At 42.3% G+C, this 17,946-nt stretch overlaps 3 protein-coding genes across 4 annotated transcripts in view; all 3 read left to right on the top strand.

The window, feature by feature from the left end:
• The first annotated feature begins 1,261 nt into the window (after nucleotides 1-1,261).
• LOC311052817 (uncharacterized protein) lies at nucleotides 1,262-4,199 on the top strand. Its single transcript, XM_084068032.1, has 6 exons — nucleotides 1,262-1,487; nucleotides 1,645-1,717; nucleotides 1,850-2,059; nucleotides 2,203-2,339; nucleotides 2,711-2,980; nucleotides 3,523-4,199. The coding sequence occupies exons 2-6, from the start codon at nucleotides 1,649-1,651 to the stop codon at nucleotides 3,665-3,667; spliced, it is 831 nt and encodes a 276-aa protein (XP_083924158.1). The 5' UTR covers nucleotides 1,262-1,487; nucleotides 1,645-1,648; the 3' UTR covers nucleotides 3,668-4,199.
• A 4,680-nt stretch (nucleotides 4,200-8,879) lies between these two features.
• Nucleotides 8,880-17,946, top strand: part of LOC311052811 (acylamino-acid-releasing enzyme-like) — a 58,375-nt gene continuing 49,308 nt past the window's right edge. The window contains exon 1 of the mRNA XM_084068022.1: nucleotides 8,880-8,931. Coding sequence (XP_083924148.1) covers nucleotides 8,920-8,931 — 12 coding nt within the window. The 5' untranslated portion in view covers nucleotides 8,880-8,919. The remainder of the gene's footprint in view (nucleotides 8,932-17,946) is intronic.
• LOC311052814 (uncharacterized protein) lies at nucleotides 11,483-17,273 on the top strand. 2 transcript variants are annotated; one of them, XM_084068027.1, is made up of 8 exons: nucleotides 11,483-11,680; nucleotides 12,794-12,872; nucleotides 13,013-13,222; nucleotides 13,368-13,507; nucleotides 14,152-14,421; nucleotides 14,657-14,784; nucleotides 14,984-15,064; nucleotides 15,237-17,273. In XM_084068027.1, the coding sequence occupies exons 1-8, from the start codon at nucleotides 11,643-11,645 to the stop codon at nucleotides 15,422-15,424; spliced, it is 1,134 nt and encodes a 377-aa protein (XP_083924153.1). In that variant the 5' UTR covers nucleotides 11,483-11,642; the 3' UTR covers nucleotides 15,425-17,273. The 2 variants fall into 2 exon arrangements, with proteins under 2 accessions (XP_083924153.1, XP_083924154.1); XM_084068028.1 differs by having other exon boundaries at nucleotides 11,483-11,691; nucleotides 12,813-12,872.

Raw genomic sequence — 17,946 nt, 5'->3', positions numbered from 1 at the left:
TAACGTGTGGAATCCACACATGTGAGACTCTCTTAAGGCACTATGTATGATTCATGTCTCGCCTGGATGAGTCCCGGAACAGTATTATTGAGGATAATAGTCAATCCTGGGAAGAGCTGTCTCCGGTACTCGTCCAGGCTGCGTAAACACTGGAGAGTCAGCCTCTGTTTATTTTATTTTTTTAATGTGTTATGTGTGATGTCAATGATTTGTATGTCCTCTATGGACCCCCTGTGTGTCAATAAAAAACTAAAAGAAAACAAAGAATCCTGAGCAGCTGCATGTACCTTGATGTATATACAGTATATGTCTTTTTATTACTACTGTCTACCTCAGGGGTCTTAAACGTTTTCAGGCCAAGGACCCCTTAGCTCAGAGAGAGATGAAGCAGGGACCCCCTACTCTATATTGTATCAAATTGTGTTTCAGATTAAAGTTTTTTTTTACTTAGTCTGCTCTTTTTTCCCTCTACACCTATAGCCTCTTTGCCAAAAATAGCCGATAGAACATTTAAGTGGTTAATGTAAAAAAACGAAATCGTATCACACAAAGATTTGGCGGACCCCCTATAGTAGCTCTGAGGACCCCCTAGGGGTCCCGGACCCCCTGTTGAAGACCCCTGGTCTACCTTAAGGAGCAGTGAGTGCTATTTAGACTTAGTACAGTGCTTGTGGAGCAGTTAGAGGTTTGTCCTTTGATCAATTTGAATGTGTGCGCCACAGTTTCTGACATTATAAATGGCAGAAAGACAATGTGTCAATCAGCTCCTGAAAATGTTATTATTACAGTGAGAATGTGTCGTTTTCCTTCCAGCTCGTTGTAACTTGGTGACACCATAGAGTTATAATATATGTAGGGCCGCGGATTGGCCCGCCCCCAGCTATTAATTTCTACGAAATTTCTCAGTGGCGTTTGAAGCACCCGGAAGTAAGAAATATTGGTTCGATGTTGGTTCTGAGCATGCGCACTAGGGTTTCTACGGAGCCTCTGAAGGGACTTTAGTAGGTTTTAACGGTAGACGCACGCGCAGTAGCATTTTAAATGCCGAAGTGTTGCTATCCCAGATTTGACCACCAGGCGAAGGCAGCTTCACTGAGAAGTCCCTGACTGCAGCTTGCAGATCGGGGCTGAGCTGGGGGCTTGGGTGACACCCCCTTATCTGCGGGGCGGAGGTGGAGTCGAGGACAGCAGAAGCAACGCCTCTTCCGGTTTCCACAACCCCCCCCCTTGGTTCTCCCCCTTGCAGCGCGTGCAACACAAATGGACTGCACGGAGAGAGAGAGAGAAGACAACAACAAACAACACATCGGAGATCTGTTGTAAATGAATAACAATCAATCAAACAAACAAACAAACGACGCAGAAACAAAGGGAAAAGGGCCAACATTGATTTGTATCAGGAGGATACTTTCGCCAAAACAATACCAGCACCAAAACAGACGAAAGAAACAACGGTACAAACAAACGCAGAAGTTGTATTAGCTGAGGTAAGAAACTAGTTTTTAACCAGAGTTATTATTATGTAGTGTGTTTGTAGGAGTTGTGTTATTGTGTAGTGTGTTTGTAGGAGTTGTGTATATAATGTTGTTAAGTTGAACATTATATACTTTACATTATTCATACATTGTCTCTCATTCTTCACAGCATCATGTCAGAGGGTGCAACACGTTGTGGTGATGAGAACTGTAGTGATCTTTCTGCGTATCCTGTCTTACAGGTCAGTCCTAACACTGTTCAACTTATAACATAACAGGGTTGTACTCATTTATTTGATTGCTTATGTTATTTATCATAACATAAGATGTGTTTTTAAGTGAGCTTCAATATCGCTTCCATTTGTATTTCATAGACCTGGCTTCCCTCTGGGTACGACTATCATGTCGTCTCCTTTGAGGAGCAAACTTCAGAAATGGACCACACCGCATTTTGCGCTACTTTGCGGCTCCCATTTAACACTGAAGAACGCATTAATCAGTGGGTTCTGGAGACGAAGAACACCCCCGCCACATGGAGGGTCAAAGCCTCAAGACCAATGACTGGCACAACATATATATTTAGGGTAATGAACCATAACCGATCTTTTTTTGCCCATCTACACATCTCTTTGCCAACAATAGCCAATCAACAATCTGACGGCACATAGTGTCAGCTTGTAGAAAAATTAGAATGTTCATTAACCAATCCGTACATACATATTTTCAGAGGGATTACAAATGTCAGCACAATGTCCATAAGGGTTCAGCTACAGCAGGCACCAAAAGGACAAAAAACACCAACTGTCCAGCTAAGTTGAGTGTGATCCTGAAGGCAGACCCTAGAAGAGACGGTAGAGCGTCACGGTGAGTTTTTCCACGTTCACAGTAAAAGGTCCTTACATACCAGCGAATATACGCAAAATTCGGACTCGTTCCGAATAATTAAAAGACGCTTTTTCGCTTAGCATTTTCGCTTTTTCACTCCATGTACGGAGCCATTGACTTTATAAGGTTGTTACACACCGGGGCGATTTTTTCGTGCGAATAATGCGTTTTTTTTAAAAACCTTATAAAGTCAATGGCTCCGTACATGGAGCGAAAAAGCGTCTTTTAATTATTCGGAACGAGTCCGAATTTTGCGTATATTCGCTATATTCGCCGGTGTGTAAGGACCTTCATTTGAATGCAATTATTCCACATATCATTGCTCACATATCTTTTGCTGCTTCTCTCAGGGCTAAGGTGGATCCACATTTGCCACAATATCCAACTGTGGTAATTCTCCAGAACGTCCACAACCACAATGTACATTCGGCTGCAGCTCTGAAACACAGAGACGTGGGAAGCGAAGCCACTGAGAAGTTAACCAAACTCTTTGAGATTGGTCACTCTGCAGCTTCTGCCATAAAGACGCTCCAAAATGACCTTCGAGCAGAGCATGGTGGAGAGTATATATTTGCTGCTGCTGACCGAGCCATATGCCCAGACCGTAATTTTGCCAAAAGGTATATTTAACGTTTTAAAGCGAAACTTATGTTTAATTCTCAATTTAACACCTTCTGCCAATAACGCATATATGCGTTCTTTAGAATCCATCACTTGCCTGCCTTTTTATTTTATTTATTTTTTTACTTTAAAAAAAAAAAATTGACCCAAAGACCAAGGAGATATGATTTTTCTAAGATCTAGACTCCTATCCACTTCCTTGTTAACTTAAAACTTAAAAATTCTGTATCTCGGCTCCTGAGTACTTTTTTAATTTCAATGAAAAATCTCTGGCAGAAAACTGCAAAAAATCTGAAATAATTCTGGCAGTCAATCGGTTAAGAGCTCCCACAGTCATGACATTCCTGGAAATATTCTGAAATTGGAAAATATGTTTTTCAGACCTGGAAAAGGTTTGGAATTCATTAATCAAATGTTTGGATATACATTGTTAAAATAAAAACACATGTCCATAAACATGTCTAACATTGTGGCCTAATGAGGATGTCACCCAACAAAAAGAATAGTTTAAACATGTTTGGGAACCCTGCCTTTTGTACAGACTCTACAAAAAGGTGAAGAGCAGCACCACTTCAGGACAGACCTGCTCCGTAGACATGGTGTCTGTTTCAGGTGCCGAAGGTGCAGTACCCCGCAAGTTTCTGATGGCTCTGAAGGCAGATCAAACTGGAGAGAGTAAGTCATAAGAGAGTAAGGGTCCTATTCAGGACCACATGCCCGCCCCTACTACCGTTAAATAGGGAGAATTGGAGCTGCGCACCCCCTATATGTTATTCTAGCACCTGCTAGCACCTGCGCTCCCCGTCCCCCATTATGCCGACGCCGTTAGTTGCGCGTGGAGGTGTGCCCGTGGGCGTGTTGTTGCTATCTCCCCCACATTGCCATTCTCAATCCACACATGGGTACGGCTTGGGGAGGGGGGATAGTGGATTCTAAAAGCACCCGCCCGTTTCTCAAACCACCCGCCAAGTGCACACAGACACTGTAATGGCTTTGTGCGTTGGGCCATGAGCCCTGTTGCCATTCAGCCTTGAGAAATAAGCAACCGCATCTATGAAAACAAAAAGAAGCAACTATGGAGTTTTTTTTGTTTTTTCGTTGCCACTGTCGCAAAAATTGCTTGTTCAGGGTGGGATTGTTGGGTCTCTTCTCTACATGTAAAGTGTCTTGAGACAACTTGTTGTGATTTTACACTATAATAAAATTGAATTGAATTGACATCCAATGTTACCTCGTAGTCGTAGCCTACTGCCCGCCTGCTCTTGTCATTTGAAGAAATAATCCAATTTGTCTGAAGATCCATTCTATGTCATGTTGGTTTAAACTGCCGCGCAGTGACAGAAAACAGCTGGCTGATTGATTGATTTGACCTACTTTTGCGCTTCTGCCCTGATGGTTAATTATTTGGCAACAGCTGTGTAAGAGTATAACTATTTTAAATGGCTTTCATATACTATTGGAAAGCCGTTGCTTATTGGGACCACAATACGCTACAAATGAATTAATATATGAATTTATTTGGATTAAAAAAAAACGTCGACCCGGCCCAGCCGGTGCCGACGGGCCGGGTCGGGTCCCGTTGGGTTTGGGCTAAAATCTTAAGCACTTACATTTTTTATAAGATGATCGGATCATCTAGTGTGATTTTCATTTTGGCTGCTGTCTCGTTAAACCCATGCTGCGGGTGAATATTATATTATATATATTATATTATTATTATTATATTCCCCACGTAAACGCTACGTTCATGTTTACTGTTAAAGGTTCTCAATCTTTTCAGGCCATCGACCCCCCAAAATAACCATATTTGAACTGGGGACCCCCCCCATTTTGTTTGACTCGGTTCCACAGATAAATATTGTGAAAATAGCCGATCTACAAGCTCTCAACGGTGGACGTGTTGCGAGCTTGTAGATCTGCTATTTTCAAATATTTTAGTACTTTTACTTTTGATACTTTAAGTAGCCTACATTTTGATGCCAATACTTTTGTACTTTTACTCAAGTAAATTTTGAATTCTGGACTTTTACTTGTAACAGAGTATTTCTATATTGCAGTATCGGTACTTTTACTTAAGTAAAGAATTTGAGTTCTTTTTCCACCACTGCATCCAACATACATGCGGCATCCAACATACAGAGCACACTGCTATTATAGCACCGGTAAAAAAAAAAGAAAAAAGACGCATTTTGTCATCGCATCGCACACTGCTCTACAGTACACACTCACACAGACATAAGCACGCAGAGATTTAGCTATTTTATGGATAGATATAGGCTATTAGATGTCATTAATTTATTTACCGCAATATTTCACCCGCGCTTTATCCGATATTAATTAATAATTATATTTGATTGACCCGAACCCACCCAAACCGCGGTTCGCAGCAATGTGTCTGGGTTTGAGAGGATATGATTGATGTAAACTTGCTCTGTTCGGGATTACTGAACAAAGGTGGACGATGAAAGATAACGGGAACAATATGGATGTATAAGTTAACTTTAACTGCGTCACTTCAGAGGAAACTATGGAGCAACTTCACACCCCTGTTTACACACCCCTGGAATCCATTAGAATGGTGGAAATAGAACAATAACAGCCAAAGTGAGTACATATCTTTCCTAAAACTGTCCCATTTATTATACCCATGTGCTACTGTATGTCAGTGTACCACCGCCCAGCCCTGTGGTCGACCAGCTGGAGGTCCATGGGTGCCTGTAGGAGCGTTGTGGCAACATGATGTAATTAATTATTTGGGAGCAGCCGGTGTGTATGACGTGTCAGAAGAGGCCCAAAATGCGGGTTACCCGGCTGGTAGATGTTACAAAAGTAGTGGAGGAGAAGAGACATCACGGACCCAGAGTTTCCATCATTGATTCACCATTTATTCATCATAGCAGCAAACAGCATAGAGCCAGGGGCAGAAGCCCCTGTCCCACACACAGCCTCACGTCGTGTGAGACTGTCCTAGTCCTGAGTTACATTTTAGTTCAGCCTTTATATCACAATAGCTTCACCTTAGGATACAAATAGTTCTTGGGGTGGGGGTCACCCTGTGGGAGTGTGGGTGACAAGACACCCCTACATGTCCTTTGAACATTTGGCCATCCTGAGTAACAGTTGTTGTCAGGAAGGTAGACTTAGTGACTCCAAGATAACAAAAGAGTTGTAGATGCCAATCACACCTACAGCAGTATCCCTGATTATCTATGCGAGCACTAGTCTGTGTCACTCATGATTATTACTTTAGCAAGAGTACATTTCTTTAGTATCATTCTATGTGTTTTTACTTGCATACTGGTATATTAAATATGACCAGATACGACATTCCCCCCACGAAAGACTCTAACGTCTTTCGCAACAAGTATATTAAATAGAACAGTATGAAAGAAAAAACATCAAAAAATAACATCCTCAACTCCCACTTATACGACCCCCCAAGACCATGGCTGGAACTCAAGCAGAACAAAAAGACATTCAGTAAGATTCAACACAAAGAACAAATCAAACAGGACAACTTAGATACAGGCATCAAAGTTACACAATAAAGTCATACAGTGATTTACATTCGATTTCAAAATAAAAATAGACAAACTGTTTCACAAAATCAAGAAAGAATATCAGTATTTAGAAACAATATCGGCTTACATCTGTTGCCTATGTCATGGGTCACATGACGCTGGACTGATTTCAGAAGGCAAAATACTGAACCTATTTAAAAAATATAACAAGCTTAAAATATAAAACACTCAGAAAATCTTATTCAGAGAAAATACATAGGATGCTCACGTCACATCAAAATATACTTCCCCTTCCAAATCAGTGCATAGGTCTCTCTGTTTACATTAAACTCTGGAATAAAATATTACACAGCAAACCCACTTTGAATGCTGACAGTCTACAGTTGAATTATACATTTCACCAAACGATAAAACTTCTCTTCCGACCGATGTCCCCTCGCGCCAAGCACCAGCTAGTAACCAAAAGACAACATTACGCATGTACCTCGTCACGGGAATCGCCCGGTCTTCTCATTGGCCATCCTGAGTAACAGTTGTTGTCAGGAAGGTAGACTTAGTGACTCCAAGATAACAAAAGAGTTGTAGATGCCAATCACACCTACAGCAGTATCCCTGATTATCTATGCGAGCACTAGTCTGTGTCACTCATGATTATTACTTTAGCAAGAGTACATTTCTTTAGTATCATTCTATGTGTTTTTACTTGCATACTGGTATATTAAATATGACCAGATACGACATGTACCAATAGTATAAATATTTTAAATGGCTTTAAGTTTCATAATACTATTCCGGATCTGACTAATATGACACGCTTATTGTTAACACAATAGGCTACACATTAATATAAAAATGTATTTGGATAAATAAAATAAAAAAGAAGGAAAACAAGCCCAATGTGGCTTATAATAATCAGACCAGGCAACAGTGCAGACGGGGAGATAGGCTAGAGCATATATTGGATCGGGGATGACGGCAGATGACGGCTAGCGCAGTCTTCTCTTAAAGGCAATGGCTTCTGGCACGGTGATTGGTTTTATCATGGTAACGCCCAAACCACACCTATGCATAATGTAACGGGGAGCGCAGGTGTTTTGCGGGGCGGGGGAGTACCACAGAATACCAAATTTTGCGGGGCAACGCCTCTTGCCTAGTGCGCACTCCGAAACTAGCGGTTTGCTCAAAGTGCACGCTGAATAGGACCCTAAGTCATAATACATCACAGCAATAAATCTAAATATACATAATTTATATTTCGCATTTGCAAACACAGCGGTGTTTCAATGAAAAATAAGGGAATAATAATAATCCTACTATAATTCTAGTAACCTCACGGGTGGTAGCTGTCTTGTGTCTTGGGTGGACTCTTGATCAAACTGCGCATGCGTCGTTGCCAGGTTTCGCGAGAGAAACAAGCAGCAAGGTCTATGAAAACAAGGCCAAACGAAACGAACCCTACAAGCAACGAGGTCTATGAAAAGAAGGCCAAACGAAGCGCCTTCACACATATACCTTGCCTATTGGAAAACAGCCGATCTACAAGCTCACAACGCATCCCCACACCCACCTGCACTTTCACAACCAACGCCAAAACACAATACCACCAATATTGCCACTAAAGCGCTTACAGTAGGCCGACATGGCAACACCAAGCTGCACCATAGACCCCGCCCACTCTTTGAGTGCACTTTTCAAAGCGAGCGTATGCGTTGTGCGTACCGTTTGTTTAGATCCAATTGATTGTCAATGATACCGGCCACACCAGGCGCGCGGATACGCGAGTCCCCCATACGCAGACTTTTACAATAGGACTGGATCTAAAAGTGAGCGTGTGTGCGTCGTGTGTGCGAAAAAAGTCTGCTGTGTTTCCACAGTCACGGATCTCTCTGTGTGTGTGTGTGTGTGTGTGTGTGTGTGTGTGTGTGTGTGTGTTTGCGACGGGACCCGGGGGGGGGGGCGACGAGTAGCATCGTGCCTCCGTGGTGTGTGGGTGGGGGGGAGATGATCGCCCGTGTGTGTTTGCGACGGGCCACGGGCTGCATGGATGTACCGCGGTGTGTGTGTGTGTGTGTGTGTGTGTGTGTTGGCGACGGCCGACGGGGTGTTTGTGTGTGTTCTGTGCCTCCACGACGGGATGTGTGTGTGTGTGTGTGTGTGTGTACACACTACTACACAGTACAAACTCACTTTCGATCCCTGATAAACTGTCTGTTCTCAGCGCATAAGCCAAACTGCACACTTTGGGTGCTCATATCCCCCTACGGGTATGGTCTAGTAACAATAATTCACCCTATGGGTGGGCGGTGGCATTGTAATAACAGGAGTGCTGTTTTGTCCACCATCTGCAGGCTTTAATCAACCTCTTCAACCCACTGAAGAATGTGAAACTGGAAGTTCTGCTGACCACCCTGTGCTTCATGATAAAGAGGGTAAGAATAATAAACTAGCTCTATATCCAACTACATTTACAATATCAACTGGCCATTACAGTGTATTTAGGCAGACGTAGAACATTATTTTGTGTACATTTAATTTTAAGCACACATAGTGTAGATATATTAAGATCCTACTGTTACTGTAAAGTTGTACCTGTTTTAACAGACGCACCAGACCGTCGCATCCTCATGGAACGCCTTCCTCACCACCGTGGGAAACACCTTGGAAAATGATCCCACGATTTCCGATCACACTGTAGCTACACTTACCAAGTGGTTAGCAGGTGTTTGTAACCCGGATCAACCCGGAACTCTGCCATTCACTCCCTTTGTGGGTACACCAACACCACGCGGCCATAAGAGTAAGAGCAATCCGACAAGCAGCGAGGCGATCAGGCAAAATGATTCCATGTCGGCTTATCCGCCGAAAAGATCCATCCAGGTCCTGCCGGGCTGGTGGGTCACAGCCACAGAGGAGTGGCATTGATCATTCTTATAGGTTGATCAAAAAAACGTGTGGAATCCACACATGTGAGGCTCTCTTAAGGTATGATGATTCATGTCTCGCCTGGATGAGTCCCAAAACAGTATTATTGAGGATATAGTAAATCCTGGGAAGAGCTGTCTCCGGTACTCGTCCAGGCTGCGTAAACACTGGAGAGTTGGCCTCTATTTATTTTTTTATTTAATGTGTTATGTGTGATTTCAATGATTTGTATGTACGGACCCCCTGTGTGTCTGGAATAAAGTTAATAATAAAAAACGAAATAAAACAAAGAATCCTGAGCAGCTACGTGTACCTTGATGTATAGTATGTCTTTTTATTACTACTGTCTACCTTTAGGAGCAGTGAGTGCTATTACACTTAGTACAGCACTTGTGGAGCAGCTAGGAGTTTAGACTGAACTGGTTTTTACTATACAGTATACATCTGTCCTTGTTAGGCTTTGATCAATGTGTGTGCCACAGTTTCTGACATAAATGGCACTCAATCAGCTCCTGAAAATGTTATTACAGTGATACTGTCGTTTTCCTCCCGGCTCGTTGTAACAGTTGTAACTTGGTGACACCGTGGGCGGATTGTGGGCGGAGGCATGGAGAGCAGAGTAATAAGAAAATCACACCCTGTGTGAAGGAAGGTGCCTTTGGGGCGGGGCTTAACTCATTTCAGTTCGTCCCTATTGGTGGTCTGAGTCCACGTACCAAATTGTTACTCCGTAGCATGCTGCGAACTTCAGTTATGGCTGTTTGAAGGCCAGCCAATGGGAAGACGGGGGGGGGGGCGGGGCTTCAGCAATTCATGCTGGTCCCTATTGGTGGTCTAAGTCCACATACCAAATGTGGACTTGGTGGCATGCTGCAAACTGGAGTTATAGCTGTTTAAAATCCCGTGCTCATACGGGCGCTGGGGGTCCCTGGACCCCTCTTTGATAACTTCAGCAATGCATGCTCGTCCCTATTGGTGGTCTAAGTCCACATACCAAATTTGGCCTTGGTGGCATGATGCAAACTGGAGTTATAGCTGTTTAAAATCCCGTGCTCATCCGGACACACGATCCCGTGCTCATCCGGACACACGGACATACGGACAAAGTCAAGCTTAGAGCGGTTGGCACCGCTAAAAATGAGGAATTCATAATTAATTTGATCATTATTCTAGCTAAATTTCATAGACATAAATCCGAATTTAGTCATCCCAAACCCTCATTCATTGTAATTGAGATGAAGCCAGGCAGTACATTAAAACAATATGGCTAAAAAAATAAGAAAGCTGCAAGAGAACTGTCTTTATGTGTTCACTCCTTAATGTTTTCTGTTAGTAAATCCCCCTGGCTCTGATGATGATATATTGATGTATTGATAACTTCTTTGTTTGTGTACGTTGTTTGTGTTTGTTCCCAGGGGTCTAAAACGCATTTCAGGCCATTGACCCCCTAGCTGAGAGAGAGATGAAGCAGGGACCCCCCTCTATATTGTATAAAATTGTGTTTCAGATTAAACTTTTGCTGCTCTTTTTTCCCCTCTACACCTATAACTGCCAAAAATAGCCGATCTACAAGCTCACAACGCCTCGCGCTGCGAGGCGTTGTGAGCTTGTAGATCGGCTATTTTTGGCTAAAGTTCTCCTCAGAAAAGGGATGCTAGGGTTCAAGTGTTTAAGGTAAAAAGAAAAATCATATCACACAAAGATTTGGCGGACCCCCTTTAGTAACTGAGGACCCCCTAGGGGTCCCGGACCCCTTGATGAAGACCCCTGTCCTAGAGGGTTTTCCCTCAACTCAGACAAATAGTGTCTGAGTCATAGAACAGATAATTGGATGATGGGGACTTTTTGGGTGGGATATTATATTTTCATTATACAGCTTGCATAGAGACGCTGAAACATTTTTGTACAGTAGGTGGCGATATGCACCTTTATTTTGGTTGCGAAACGCCATTAAATAAGAGAAGAAGAAGAAGAAGAAGAAGAAGAAGAAGAAGAAGAAGACTCGGTCCTCCGGGTCCCCCCCTTAATGCGCACGCAACAGTAATGGACGGAGACGGAGTTAGAGAGAAGACAACAACAAACAACACATTGGAGATCTGTTGTAAATAAATAACAAACAAACGACGCAGAAACAAAGGGAAAAGGGACAACATTGATTTTTATCAGGAGGATACTAACGCCAAAACAATACCAGCACCAAAACAGACGAAGCGAAACAATGGAGCAGAAGAACGCAGAAGTTGTATTAGCTGAGAGGTAAGAAACTAGTTTTTAACCAGAGTTATTGTGTACTGTGTTTGTAGCTGTAGGAGTTGTTGTGTTATTAAACATAGTAATTGGGTAGCATGTTTGTAGGCGTTATTAGTGTGTACTCTAAAGCCTCTAGAAACGGCGAGACCTTAAAGGTGATCATTAATAATCTCTGCTTACTCACTGTAAGCGTCGAAAGCTTTTTCTCTGTCTACTCACTGAAAAAAAAGCACATAAAATGCTCCTTTGTGCCATGAAGAAAGGCCTGATATTTCTAATGGCTGCACATTGCTGATAACCTGTGGATATCCACCCATTTTGGGCGTAAACAAGAAGTTGAACATTATATACTTTACATTATTCATACATTCATTACATTGTCTCTTTCTTTACACTATCTTTTGACAGTGAGAATGGAAAACCCTACTCATTTTCAAAACTTTCAAACCTTAAGAAATACCTTCAGGACTCAGGAGGCTGCAATTCGAAAATGTCCCCTGTCAAAGTCTTAACCTAACCCCCACCCCGAACTATTCCTCTTTATTCTGTTGTACATATTTTTTATTTTTTCATACCAGTAACCTGTAAGCTGATGGTATGACGCTCTGTATAGTAGTTGCGAACGCGGAAGGAGGCGCGCCTCCGCCCAAGTGGAGCTTACTATGAAATCCTGCTCGGCTTGTGTGTGTGTCTGTCTGTCTGTGTGCGTGCACTGCCTGTGTGCAGCCTCCAGAGTGCGCCAGAGTGCCGAGCAGGGTTTCTCTCTCACACACACACACACACACACACACACACACACACACACACACACACACAGACGCCTGCACTACAGTGTGGCCATGAAGAATGCAGGAATGTAGACAATGCTCTGATTAAAATGCACACACCTGCAACATATTTCGAGCTGCGTTCGCTTCCAGCGTTTGCTTGTGTATATATATCTGTCTGTCTCTTATATGTCATCATGATTTGTGTGCGTGGGGATCTCATTTTAAACAAGCTCAGTGCTTAATGAGTCTTCCAGTTTAGTAGACCTTGTATTGTGAATTTGTACTTCCATGTACTGTTGTTCTCATGTCTTACTAAATAAAGTTCATCAATCAATCAATCTCTTCACAGCGTCATGTCAGAGGCAGAGGGTACAACACGTTGTGGTGATGAGAACTGTAGTGATCTTTCTGCGTATCCTGTCTTACAGGTCAGTCCTAACACTGTGGTTATTCAACTTATTATTACATAACAGGGTTATACTCATTTGTTTGATTGCTTATGTTATTTATCATAACATAAGTTATGTTTTAAGTGAGCTTCAATATCGCTTCCATTTGTATTTCATAGACCTGGCTTCCCCCTGGGTACGACTATCATGTCGTCTCCTTTGAGGAGCAAACTTCAGAAATGGACCACAGCGCATTTTGCGCTACATTGCGGCTCCCATTTAACACTGAAGAATGCATTAATCAGTGGGTTCTGGAGACAAAGGAGACCGCCGCCACATGGAGGGTCTTAAACCACGTACCCTCGACTGGCACACAAAATATCCTTAGGGTAATGAACCATAACAGCTCTTTTTTTCCCCATCTACACATCTCTCTGCCAAAAAATAGCCAATCTACAAGCTGACAGCACATAGCGTCAGCTTGTAGAAAAAATATGTTGGTTAACATACATATCTGTTCATACATATTTTCAGAGGAATTACAAATGTCAGCACAATATACATAAGCGGTCAGCTACAGTAGTCAACAGAAGGACATCAAAAAACACCAACTGTCCAGCTAAGTTGAGTGTGATCCTGAAGGCAGACCCTAGAAGAGAGGGCAGATGGTCACGGTGAGTTTTTCCCACCTGATTCGGATGCTATCAATGCAATGAATGGGACATTATCACCTTTTATTAGACCATTGAATGGGCGAAGTAGGCGACCTACTTACCTACCCGCGATTTATCAGACCATTCATTGGGTGTTATCAAGACATAATGACCTACCAACGGAGATTACTTAAATAGTTCAGTTTCGGTTTTGGTTTTGGTTGTTTTGGTTTCGGACCATGACGGAGGCGCGCAGTCTCAGGCGAGCTGGAGCCCCGCGAAGGACCACCGAGGGAGCTAAAGCGACCGAGTTGCCGTCCTGAGCGGTGCGACGCTCGCCTGAGCCTACTCAGCGCCGTTGGAGTTATGTACCGATAGGCACAGAATCTTAAATATTGTTGTGGGGACTGCTCCGCCTCCAAAGTAGGTCAGTAGCTCCTGATTACGCCCAATGAATGGTCTGACAAATCGTGGGTAGGTCCGTGTATCGCCTACTCGTCACCTACTTGCCCATTCAATGGTCTGATAAAACGTGATAATCTCCCATTCAATGCATTGATAGCATTCGAAGCTGGTGGTTTTTCCACGTTCACAGTAAGTGTTGTCATTTGAATGCAATTATTCCACATATCGTTGCTCACATATCTTTGTGCTGCTTGTCTCAGGGCTAAGGTGGACCCACATTTGCCAAAGTATCCAACTGTGGTAATTCTCCAGAACGTCCACAACCACAATGTACATTCGGCTGCAGCTCTGAAACACAGAGACGTGGGAAGTGAAGCGACTGAGAAGTTAACCAAACTCTTTGAGATTGGTCACTCTGTAACTTCTGCCCTGTCAGCACTCCAAAACGACCTTCGAGCAGAGCATGGTGGGGAGTATATATTTGCTGCTGCTGACCGAGCCATATGCCCAGACCGTGGTTTTGCCAAAAGGTATATTTAACGTTTAAAAAAAAAACGTATGTGTAATTCTCAATTAAGCACCTTCTTAAGAGCTCCCACAGTCATGACATTCCAGGAAATATTTTGAAATTGGAAAACATGTTTTTCAGACCTGGAAAAGGTTTGGAATTAATCTTTGGATATACATTGTTAAAATAAAAACACATGTCCATAAACACGTCTAACATTGTGGCCTAATGAGGATGTCACCCTGCCTTTTGTACAGACTCTACAAAAAGGTGAAGAGCAGCACCACCACTTCAGGACAGACCTGCTCCGTAGACATGGTGTCTGTTTCAGGTGCCGAAGGTGCAGTACCCCGCAAGTTTCTGAAGGCAGATCAAACTGGAGAGAGTAAGTCATAATACATCACACATAAATACATCACAGCAATAAATCAAAATATACATCATTTATATTGCACATTGCAAACACAACAGTGTCTCAACGAAAAAGAAGGGAATATATGAATAATAAAAATAACAATAATTCACCCTATGGGTGGGTGGTGGCATTGTAATAACAGGAGTGCTGTTTTGTCCACCATCTGCAGGCTTTAATCAACCTCTTCAACCCACTGAAGAATGTGAAACTGGAAGATCTGCTGACCACCCCGTGCTTCATGATAAAGAGCGTAAGAATAATAAACTAGCTCTATATACATCTACATTTACAATATCAACTCGCCATTACAGTGTATTTAGGCAGAAGTAGAACATTATTTTGTGTACATTTAATTCTAAGCACAGATAGTGTAGGTATATTAAGATCCTACTGTTACTGTAAAGTTGTACCTGTTTTAACAGACGCACCAGACCGTCGCATCCTCATGGAACGCCTGCGCAACATCCTCAACACCTTGGAAAATGATCCCACGATTTCCGATGACACTATAGCTACACTTACCAAGCGGTTAGCAGATATATGTAACCCATCAACCCGGAACTCTGCCATTCACTCCCTTTGTGGGTACACCAACACCACGCGGCCATAAGAGCAAGAGCAATCCGACAAGCAGCGAGGCGATCAGGCAAAATGATTCCATGTCGGCTTATCCGCCGAAAGGATCCATCCAGGTCTTGCCGGGCTGGTGGGTCACAGCCACAGAGGAGTGGCATTGATCATTCTTACAGGTTGATCAAAAAAACGAGGCTGGCTGGGCACCACAAATCAGCAGATTATGTGGAAAGAAATAGCTCACATCCAAAGTGACGTGTAAGGTCTGCTCATTCTGATCTGCCACAAAACATAAATACATTGGTACGCAAATCAGAAAATGCACGTTAGATGGGGTAATGTTACATCATTTTTCAGTTGGCAATGGTGTTTGTCATGGGGGGATTTTTGTCTCTTATTTTATTCAACGTTTACATGGATGATCTATCTAATGAATTAAATAAGTGCAATACAGACTATCTTTAAGGTAACTATCATCAATCACCTTATGTACGCTGATGACCTGGTCAGTCCATACAGTGGAGGGTTACAGCAGCTATTTTAAAAGTGTGCTCAAATTATGGCAAGGATCATGACATATAATTTACAATGCAAAACAAGTGTAGTGTAATGATAGTGAGAAGCCATGAGGACAAGAAATTGGCCTTCCCAGCCTTTCACTTATGTGTCTTTAGACAGCTCCGCAAACTTTATGCCCAGGCTAATGTGCTGCTTCACAGGTTCAGTGTGTGTTCAGGTCCTGTCAAGTGCGCACTTTTTTTTTTCACTTAGAATTTTTATTCCTTTTTTATACACACATACACACAATACACCTGAAAAAACAATTAAAGCATTTTGCACTCCCATGTATACAGCTTTCTTGTGGTGCACATACAAGAAAGGTAGTATGCGGAGGCTTAAAGTGGCCTACAATGATGCCCTGAGGATTCTACTTAAAGGAGAATTTTGGACTAAGTTTTTCTTACCTTTTCTATGACGTTATGATATCTTAGGATGAATGGTACAGTAGAAAAATCGATCCCGGGTCCGCCACAGCTTAAAACGTGCGCGGATAGGCCTTGCGTTAGATCGCATATTTTAATAGCCTTTTTTTTTTTGTGAGATCTGACGTTTATAGTGACAGAACACTGTCAAAAAACAAACAAAACAGAAGTCGCTCTAGACGAGATTGAAATCTCGAGATTTCAATCTCGTCTAGCGAGACTTAAGTTTGTTTTTTTTCTTCTTTTTTTGGTTGCATAGTTTTCTGTCACTATGAACGTCAGATCTCACAAAAAAAGAAAAAGCTATTAAAATATGCGATCTAACGCAAAGCCTATCCGCGCACGTTTTAAGCTGTGGCGGACCCGGGATCGAGTTATGAAATGTTTCTACTGTACCATTCATCCTAAGATGTCATAGAAAAGGTAAGAAAAACTTAGTCCAAAGTCCATTCTCCTTTAAGGTCCCTAGATGGCATAGTGTCAGTCACTTGTTTGTAACGTGTGGAATCCACACATGTGAGGCTCTCTTAAGGTATGATTCATGTCTCGCCTGGATGAGTCCCAAAACAGTATTATTGAGGATATAGTCAATCCTGGGAAGAGCTGTCTCCGGTACTCGTCCAGGCTGCGTAAACACTGGAGAGTCGGCCTCTATTTATTTTTGTATTTAATGTGTTATGTGATTTATTGATGTACTTTATTTAGTAAGACATGAGAACAGTACATGACAGTACATAACAGTACATGGAAGTACAAATTCACAATACAAGGTCTACTAAACTGGAAGACTCATTAAGCACTAAGCTTGTTTAAGATGAGATCCCCACGCACACAAATCATGATGACATATAAGAGACAGACAGATATACACGCTACTATACAGAATGTCATACAATCAGTTTACAGGTTACTGCTATGAAAAGTGAAAAATATGTACAAAAGAAAAAGGAGAGAGGGGGGGGGGGGTTAGGTTAGGATGTCAATGATTTGTATGTACTCTATGGACCCCCCCTGTGTGTCTGGAATAAAGTTAATAATAAAAAACGAGATAAAACAAAGAATCCTGAGCAGCTACGTGTACCTTGATGTATCGTATGTCTTTTTATTACTACTACCGGTATCTACCTTTAGGAGCAGTGAGTGCTATTACACTTAGTACAGCACTTGTGGAGCAGTTAGGGGTTTAGACTGAACTGGTTTTTACTATACAGTATACATCTGTCCTTGTTAGGCTTTGATCAATGTGTGTGCCACAGTTTCTGACATTCTAAATGGCAGAAAGACGAATGTGTCAATCAGCTCCTGAAAATGTTATTACAGTCATACTGTCGTTTTCCTCCCGGCTCGTTGTAACTTAGTGACACCGTGGGCGGATTGTGGGTGGAGGCATAGAGGAGGCAGAGTAATAAGAAGAAAAATGAGGATTCCATAATTAATTTGATAATTATTCTAGCTAAATTTCAAAGACATAAATCCAAATTTAGTCATTCCAAATTGAGATTGAAGCCAGGCAGTACATTAAAACAATATGGCTCAAAAAATAAGAAAGCTGCAAGAACTGTATTTATGTGTTCAC

Source organism: Gymnoscopelus microlampas, assembly GCF_963454915.1.
Source record: "Gymnoscopelus microlampas genome assembly, chromosome: 10".
Lineage (NCBI taxonomy): Eukaryota > Metazoa > Chordata > Actinopteri > Myctophiformes > Myctophidae > Gymnoscopelus > Gymnoscopelus microlampas.
Note: the sequence above shows the minus strand (reverse complement) of the source record. Positions and strands in the feature narration are given on the sequence as shown.

Coding starts and splice junctions, on each gene's coding strand:
- LOC311052817 (XM_084068032.1), top strand. CDS start 1,649: ATGTCAGAGGGTGCAACACGTTGTGGTGATGAGAACTGTAGTGATCTT. Junction 2,340..2,710: donor AGAGACGGTAGAGCGTCACG/GTGAGTTTTTCC, acceptor TGCTTCTCTCAG/GGCTAAGGTGGATCCACATT. Junction 2,981..3,522: donor GACCGTAATTTTGCCAAAAG/GTATATTTAACG, acceptor CCTTTTGTACAG/ACTCTACAAAAAGGTGAAGA.
- LOC311052814 (XM_084068027.1), top strand. CDS start 11,643: ATGGAGCAGAAGAACGCAGAAGTTGTATTAGCTGAGAG. Junction 14,422..14,656: donor GACCGTGGTTTTGCCAAAAG/GTATATTTAACG, acceptor CCTTTTGTACAG/ACTCTACAAAAAGGTGAAGA. Junction 14,785..14,983: donor GGCAGATCAAACTGGAGAGA/GTAAGTCATAAT, acceptor CACCATCTGCAG/GCTTTAATCAACCTCTTCAA.